The sequence below is a fragment of the Monosiga brevicollis genome, genomic scaffold (genome assembly GCF_000002865.3).
Source record: "Monosiga brevicollis MX1 MONBRscaffold_15 genomic scaffold, whole genome shotgun sequence".
Lineage (NCBI taxonomy): Eukaryota > Choanoflagellata > Craspedida > Salpingoecidae > Monosiga > Monosiga brevicollis.
The window spans coordinates 519,926-528,380 of record NW_001865052.1 but is presented as its reverse complement, the minus strand read 5'-3'; the positions used below and the strand labels follow the sequence as shown (position 1 = coordinate 528,380).

Sequence of the window (8,455 nt, the reverse complement as noted above, 5' to 3'; positions counted from 1 at the left end):
AATGACCGTTAACAAAGTGTGCTCCGCTCCCTCTCTTCTCTCCTTTAACTTTTTCTCTCTCTTTTAACTCTCTCTCCCAAACTTTCTCTGTCTCTCTGTCTCTGCTCTCTCTCTTTAAATGCTGCTCTCTCTCTCTTTCTCTCTTTCTCTCTCTCTCTCTCCCTCTCTCTCTCTCTCTCTCTCTCTCTCTCTCCCTCTCTCCCTCCCTCCCTCTCTCTCTCTCTCTCTCTCTCTCTTTCACGCAATGCCTCTTGCAAGCGCTCTCACTCTACCTGTGGTAATCTTGCCATCCTTCATACATAAATCTCTCTCTCTCTCTCTCTCTCTCTCTCTCTCTCTCTCTCTCTCTCTCTCTCTCTCTCTCTCTTTTTTTTTTTTCTTTTCTACCTGACTTCCGTGCCACCGCCGGCGCCTGACGTCGAGACACATCCCGACGATCTCCTCCATCACTGGCGGCGGACGGTGCCAGAATGGGCCGGCATGGGGTTCGTCCGAGCAGCGTTGGTATTGACAGCGATCTCGGTATGTTTGATGAGCCACTCTGAAGACACCACGCAGCAGGCAGCCCTCACACGTGTCTCTGCTTTAGAGCATGTCCCGCTCGTGGCTCCCCTCTCGGTTCCAAGTGTAAGATGTCTCAGTCCTTGGGCTATCCCGGGCATGATCGTCGCCATGATCAAGGATTCTTATCGAGTGCATGTCGCCTGTTCGTAGCCGAGCAACTGGCAGTTGGTCAAGCTCTCCTTGCTGGTCTTCTTGGCAATCTTGAGTGGTGTTCTTTTCGGCTTTGAGATCAGGTCAGAAACGCCTTGCTCTACTCCAAGCGCACTCGCGTCAGGTCCACCGCATCTGACTTGTCTACCTTCTTGTTTTTTCTCTGTCCTGCTCTCTTGGTGCCAGCATCATCTCAGGGGCTCAGCTGCTCATCAAAGATGACCCAGGCTTTAGCCATGTGCTCTCTTCTCCATTTTGGCAAGGGGCCCGTACGTGTTTCTCTCGGTACACCGCGCTCTTCTGGCCAAATCGTATAGCGGCTACCCTCACAGGCCCTCATGCACGATCGTCGCATATTGTTGTAGTTGTTTCCTCCTTTGTTGTGGGCGCCATGATCGGCTCTGCCCGTGCTGGCGTCTTTCAGGAGGGTATCGGCCGCAAGTGAGATTCGATCAGCTAGCCTTCGCTCGTATCTCGGCCGTGCTTATCGACCCACTCATGCCAACGCTATTCCGGCTGTGACAGGTGGACGATTGTCGTCGCCGCTTCCATTTATGAGGTTGGCGTGGGCATCGAAGTTCTTGCCGGAGTGTATGGTGTCCTCTTCTTTGGACGAATCCTTGTGGGATTGTCCGTCGGGCTGGGTTGCACCACCGTCCCTCTGTATATTGCCGAAATCGCACCCAAGGATATGCGTGGGCGTCTCGTCACCACCAACCAGGCACGCGATTCCGCTTTCCCCGCCGCGTGTCGCCGAAAAACCGGCCCGCTTTGCACCAAAACAGGGGAAGGGTCGTCTCTCACGTTTGGATCTTCTGGGTCTATAGCTCTTCATTTGCGTGGGCGTCTTGCTTGGCTTTGTGGTAAACAACGCTTTGACGATGATGCCTTTTGCAACACGCATGACATTCCCAACTGGAAGTGGATGTTCATGGCGGCCGTGCCAATCGCCCTCTTCTTGCAAATTGGCTTTGTCATCTTTGCACCCGAAACGCCGCGCTATCTGGTGAGCATCGCCCGGTCTGGGTACCTGCTGATCATTGGCAAAGCTAGCCTGACACGATGGGAGCCTCTGGTCTCCGCTCACCGACCCTTTTGGATTCATCAAACGGCTTCACGTCCAATTTTCTCCAGATCAAGCAGCGGCATGAGGCGGCAGCACGACGAGTGCTCGCGCTTTTCCGCCACCCTGCCGCCATCGACCTGGTTCGTCACCCATAGCGCCATCATCCTTTTTTGTTGTTGTTGTTGTTGTTGTTTTTGTTGTTGTTGTTGTTTTCCTAAACAGGTTGCTGGCTCATGCTGTCCATTGGGCGACAGGAAGTGTCGGAAGTTCACGCGGCCAACCAGGAAGCTGAGGGCATGTGAGTAATTGGCCCTATGGTTGGTGTTATGGCGACATCTATCACTCAAAGTTTGCTCCTGTGATTTTGACTAGGTGGCGCGATCTCCTAGAGCCCAACGTTCTTTATGGACTCTACGTTGGGGCCATGCTCAGTGCCATCCAGCAGTTTACCGGTGCGTCATGATCTATAGCTGGCACCGATCCTGCAGGGCCAAGTCTCGGCTTTTGATACAATCGGCCTGATGCCCTTTTGACGACCCTTTTGCTGACGCTTGGATTTGCCAGGTGTCAACGCTGTCAACTTTTACGCCCAGACTGTCCTCACTGACGCTGGGTTTTCAAAGTCCAAGGCGTTTTTCTTCAGCATCTTTATTGGCGTCGTCAAGGTTTGTAGCGACAGGATTAAGCAGATCGTCCATTCACGTGCCCAAGGCTCATGAGATGTCTGACAATTGCGTGGCTCGTCTGGGATCATGTTCACATGTCAATAGGTGTTTTTTGTGGCCGTGGCTGTGGTCTTGATTGATCGCGCTGGCCGTCGAATCCTGATCCTTGTTGGCATTGTGGGTATGACGGTCAGCACTCTGTTGCTTGCTGCCATGTTTCAGGTGCGGTAGCAATATGCACGACCCTTGTCGACATGCCAGTGGTTGGTTGGCATTCATCACCGTCATCTCTGATTCTCAAAACCAGATACGTGAATCCACGGGCAGCATCAGCACGGGCGAGGGTTGGATTGCCCTGGTCTCGCTCTTTTGCTTCATGGGTTTTTACGAAGTGTCACTAGGGTAAGTTGTGGTTGGTGCACCCATGCCGGGCCCATCCCCCAGTGTGCACGCCGCTTACATTGGCATGTCCTGTGCATGTAACTTTTGCCCGACCCACCTCGCAGACCTGCTGTATGGCTGTACTTGTCGGAGATTTTTCCGCTCAAGGTAAATCACGGTTATGGGGGTGCTGCCTGGACCTGTGTGTGTATGTGTGTGTGTGTGTGTGTGTGTGTGTGTGTGTGTGTGTGTGTGTGTGTGTGTGTGTGTGTGTGTGTGTGTGTGTGTGTGTGAGGTTGATCCCACAATGCCCCTTGACCATTGTTGACAAACACCATGTTCCAACCCAGATCAAGGGCAAGGCTCTCTCCGTCTCAGGTTTTCTCAATTGGCTCTTCGTCTTGGTTGTAAGCCAAACGTTCCCGCTGATGGTAAGTTGGTCGATGCGCTTCACCCACCATAATGTTGTTGTGGTTGTTGTTCCCCTCATGTCGACGCATCATGTCATATCCACCGCTCAAACAGCTACGAGGATGGTACCCGGGAGGGGTCTTCTTTGTTTTCGGAGCTGTTTGTGCTGCCAGCGTCGTCTGGATTTGGCGCTGCCTCCCAGGTTTGTTCATTGGATGAGCTCAGCCCCTTGCACACACCGGCTTCGTGTTCGGTCCCGATCTCATGCTCATCGCCCGACATACAGAGACCAAGGGCAAGTCACTGGAGCAGATTGAAGAAGAGTTTCGGAGCCGAGCCCGCGGTGACTATGCTGTCAACTAAGCGTCGCCCTCTGAAGAGTCCAAGACCAAGATCCCAGTTGCCGTGCCACCGAGTGGCCCCTCGTCCTGACTCAGCTCCCAATTAACCGGCAAAACTTGTCGCCTCTAATTGTCAGCATTCCACGTGTGTTGCGTCTCATCTCTGTCTCACTCTTCCTTTGCGTTGAACGACCGGAAAGTATGAATTATTTGAGAGGGAAAAACAACTGCATAACTGAAGGAACATTAACAGTTGGTAATTTCTCTGACAGTGCTCGCTCGTGTCGCGCGCTCACACACACACACACACGGACGAGAGAGCAGAACGGGACAAGATGGCGGCACCTCATGAGCAGGATGAGTCAGTGGCAGCGGCTGAGGTCGACGTCGTTGATGTGGATGCGGAGGATGATGTCAAGAGCCCTAAGTCGCACTGCCGTTTCTACAAGCCCAAGTTTCCTGAGGTTGATGATGTGGTCATGGTCAACGTCAAGTCCATCCAGGGTGCGTGTTTGGACGAGCCTGGTCGCGTGGGACTCGAGAGGCGGTCGCGGCACCAGCCGCTCGCTTGCTTGCTCTGCCAGGCAAACGGCTCTGCCCGCCGCCAAGCGCGGCTGTTAACGGGCGCAAAGCCATTTCAGACGTCGGCGACGGGAAACATGGACTTATACTGACGTTTGATGTGTGGTCTTGTCCCTTTCCTCGCCGTGCTATACAGAGATGGGCGCGTACGTACAGCTGCTGGAGTATGATGGCATTGATGTAGGTGACATGACAGAAACCAACCGAGAGCTTTGGCCTGCCTGCGCCGCGATGGGGGCCCTTGTTTAGCTTATCCAACGTTTTGCTTACATCACAGGGCATGATTCTGCTCAGCGAACTGTCGCGTCGTCGTATCCGGTCGCTGAACAAGCTGATTCGCGTCGGTCGCCATGAGTGTGTCGTGGTCATGCGCGTGGATGAGGAGAAGGTAGGCCAACGACCATCTCCCGGTGAAGGTTTTTTTTTTTTTTTGTTTTTTTGCCCCGCTGATTGAGTGACCGCTGGCTCATGCCTCTCTCTGTCCCACTCGGCCCGGCCGGTTTCCTCTGTGGCACTCACTCCTCCTTGGCTTTAGGGTTACATTGATCTTTCCAAGCGCCGCGTCAGTCCCGAGGAAGCCAAAAAGTGCGAAGACAAATTCAACCGCGCCAAGATTGTCAATTCCATCCTCCGTAACGTTGCGGACAACACCAACTTTGTAAGCTTGCCCACTTGATGGGTACAATTCAGGCTTGTGTTGGCTCCGAATGCTGCTGCGCCCTTAACGGTACCGATGTCCTCTCGGTCACCATTACACATAGGATCTTGAGACGCTGTACGAGCAGACGGCCTGGAAGCTGGAGGCCACTTCGGGCCCCTCCTCTTCTTTTGACCTGTTCAAGCTTGCCATTACGTAGGTCTTTCACTCTCAACCTGTTTGTCACCCCAAATCTCACATTGACAAGCATTTTGGTCAAAAACTGTTGATAAGACCCCGGATCCTGCTTGGGTTGGACTTGCTCACGCGCCGACCTCATTTTGATAGAGAAAAGCCCGAAATCTTCGATTCGTTTGATATCCCCGAGGAGATCAAGGATGCTCTGCGCAAGAAGATCCAACATCGGTTGACGCCTCAGGCTGAAAAGATCCGTGCCGGTGCGTATAACACACACGCACACACACTGTGCTCACACAATCATCTTGTTAAGGATAAGAACCAATTTGCCTTGTGGAATCATCTTTTAGTCGAGCATCGAGTCCTGCTGCCGCTTGCCCATCGCTGTTTCGGCTGTTCAAACTCACAGACTTCCTTTACGTGCACATTTACCCTCGTTCTGTTTTCCACAACGCCACGCAGATATCGATGTGACCTGCTATGCATATGAGGGCATCAATGCAGTCAAGGCTGCCCTTAAGGCCGCCATCGCCCTCTCAACCCCCGAGCTGCCCATCAACGTGAACCTGATCGCTCCGCCCCTTTACGTCGTGACGACTCACTCGCTCGATAAGACTAAAGGTGTTGCACTATTGGGGGAGGCGCTTGAGGCCATCAAGAAAGTCATCGAGGAGAAGGGTGGTGATCTCAAGATCAAGATGGCGCCCCGTGCTGTCACGGAGACGGATGATAGCGAGCTTGCCAAGCTTATGGAGAAGTTTGAAAAGGAGAACGAGGAGGGCTCTGGTGATGATGATGATGATGAGTACAACGAAGAAGGCATGGTTGGTCCTGACATGTAAACTCGTGAATTGCCTCTACTGTGTCCCCGTGTCGAATGTCAAGTGCCGGATTGAGCTTGTCTCTTTTTTTTTTTTGCAAACAATTACATCACCATGCTGATATGAACGCCTTCATGATTGTTTCCTCGTGGCTTTTGCGTTACCTCGGCCCGGTGCGCTGGGGCTGGGACGTGCTGTTGACACAAACACCAAGATATTCGATGATGGATTAGCGCGCAGCGCTTGGTCAGGGTGGCTATCTCCAGACAAGAGTAAAAATGATCTTATATTACATGTTAATAGACATATCGCTGTTATTACTGGCTTAGATGCCAGAGGCTGCCTCAGGCGCAAGTGAATGTGAGAAGGGCTCGCTCCCTCGACCAGAGTCTTGATTTATGGGGATGGGGTGCCAAGGGTCTGACGCTCCGCGGCCAAGAATTGCCGCATCGACTCAGACGTTCGCTCTGCTGCTTCTGGCCGCAATGTGCTGCTGCTGCGCAATGTCTGATCAGCCCATGCTGGGGCAGCACGAGCCTCGCCTGTGTCAGAGGTAGCCCGGCTAGTTGCGTTCACATCAGTGACTTCAATGCCCCCGGAGCCACTTTCATCGCCTGAAATCAGCTGAGAGGGAGACGAAGGTCCACCCCGCCACGTGCGAAATGCATCTCCGCCTGAGACAGAGGCACGCGGTGCTGTACCTTCACCCGTACGCAGCAATGTCACTTCGCGAGAAGCAACGGGGGTAGCCGCAGCTGAAGCTTCAATAGGGGACAAGGCTCGCGCTGCTCCACGATCTTGGCCCAGCTCACGGGCCTGCAGAGCTGACCGCGCGACGGGTGGGCCCTGCTGACCTTGAGTTCCAACGCCCCAGTCTTGACCGGCTAGCACATCCGGTCCCCACGGCTCGTCGTCGTTGTCGTCGTCGTTCTGGACCATTAGATCAGCTTCGGCCCAATTGGGATTCAACTCCACGTCACCCGCTTCAAACTCGGCTTCCATTGGTTCAGCTGGCGCACGAAGGGTGGGCATGCGGGTGAGCGTGTCTTGTCGCACCACGTCCTCAACGTGATCATCGCCCTCATCGTCAGGCTCCTGGGATAGACTGCGCCTGGGCGACGCCCAAGGCGCAGTAGCACCCAGTGGCGTCGCTGCCGTTGCTATGGCGGCTTTATCTTCAGCCCCATCGTCGAGGGGTTCGGGTGACGCGGTCGTGGAAAGCCACGCGCTTACGCGAGCACGGCTAGCAGGGACACTGCGTTCAAAACCATGGGCCAGATCCTGTAAGGCCTGCTGCGTGAGGGCTGGCGGTGTGGCAGCCGACTGGGGCTGACTACGAGGTAGACTCTCCGCGTCATCTTCGTTCAAATCGGCCTCTGTATTCTCAATGGCTGTGCCTGTGGGCTTGAAAGCCGACGGCAGCTGCGCGGTGCCAACAGCATCACTGTGCGCGGTGTCAGCTTGCTCCATGGGCGGTTCTTTGCTCGGGCGCCGCTGACTGCCCGAGCGACTTGGGCGGCGCGTTGAACTGGCATGGACGGCTGCCTCCGCTTGTTGAATTGCCTACAAGAAAGTTGGCATCACATGAGCTCATGTCGAGAATACGTCAACGACGAACGGGAGCCCACCTCGCGAGTGGCTGCGCGGAGGCGCTCCGTGCGGGTTGGTCGACGACTGGCCGCAGTTTTTTGGCTGCTGGCGTCATCAACCGTGCGTGGACCAGCCGATGCCGACGGTGCATCGCCATAGCGTGGTGGTAGAGTCCCTAAAATGCGAGCGCCAGATTGATATGCACGCCATAGGTGTCAGACGGCATCGATGAGCTTCAAATTGGAAGGTGGTCGGTCAGCAAGAAGCGGCACACAAGCCATGCGCGAGCCCACCTCCGAGACTGCTACGCTGAGTTGTGACCAGGTTTGCGTAACTCGCGGGACCCGGCGCGTCTTGCTCCTTGGGCTCGGCAGGCCGGCCCATTAATCGCGCTCCTCGCCCGTGTTTGGGCTCAAACAAGCGGTCCGGCACCACATAAGCCCCTGTCAGCACAATGTCAAGGCCATGAGGTGCAGGCCAAGCAGCGCCAACGTGCTGCCTGATCAGAACTGACTCACCTGGACCCGGGCGTGCATCAGGCTCACGCTCGCGAGGGCGTCCAACCAGCGTAGCAGCCCGAGCCGTGCTGGCAGATAGATCCACTAAAATGAAGGAGATGTGCAGCAGTGAGAGTGCACGAGAAACATTGAGAGCGCACGAGCACCAAACCATTTTGGTGTAAGGGACGAAATTCGAGAAAGGGCCAGGGAAGTCTGTGCGTGGCCTGTGAACTCAAGACTAAACATTGACCATTCTCAAAACCCACCTGCACGGTAATGACCTGGGCCAGGCTGATCGGGCATCTCGCGGTCCTTGGGACGGCCCACAAGCGTTACTTTTGGGGCGTTGCGTCCAATCTCAAGGTGCATGTGGGCGTCATATTGCGGCCCAGGTGTCTCCTGCGGCTTTTGAGCATCGTTGCGTCCCCGTAAAAGTGCGGCGGGACCCCGGCGTTCAGGTTCGGCAACTTGGTAGCTCGATGGCCCTGGAGCCTCTTTGAGCTTGGCCTCGACCGGTCGGCCAGTAATGGTGGCGGCAAACCCAGACCG

At 54.9% G+C, this 8,455-nt stretch overlaps 1 protein-coding gene across 1 annotated transcript; it reads left to right on the top strand.

Moving 5' to 3' along the window:
* Nucleotides 1-1,639: 1,639 nt before the first annotated feature.
* MONBRDRAFT_33017 (uncharacterized protein) lies at nucleotides 1,640-5,936 on the top strand (the record flags this gene model as incomplete). The annotated part of the gene is made up of 16 exons (XM_001747133.1): nucleotides 1,640-1,720; nucleotides 1,849-1,920; nucleotides 2,035-2,078; nucleotides 2,153-2,232; nucleotides 2,345-2,445; nucleotides 2,551-2,667; nucleotides 2,753-2,847; nucleotides 2,952-3,108; nucleotides 3,177-3,257; nucleotides 3,851-4,082; nucleotides 4,297-4,340; nucleotides 4,438-4,548; nucleotides 4,696-4,818; nucleotides 4,922-5,013; nucleotides 5,146-5,255; nucleotides 5,458-5,936. 16 exons carry the CDS (start codon nucleotides 1,640-1,642, stop codon nucleotides 5,835-5,837), a joined length of 1,920 nt encoding a protein of 639 aa, XP_001747185.1. The 3' UTR covers nucleotides 5,838-5,936.
* Nucleotides 5,937-8,455: the final 2,519 nt, after the last annotated feature.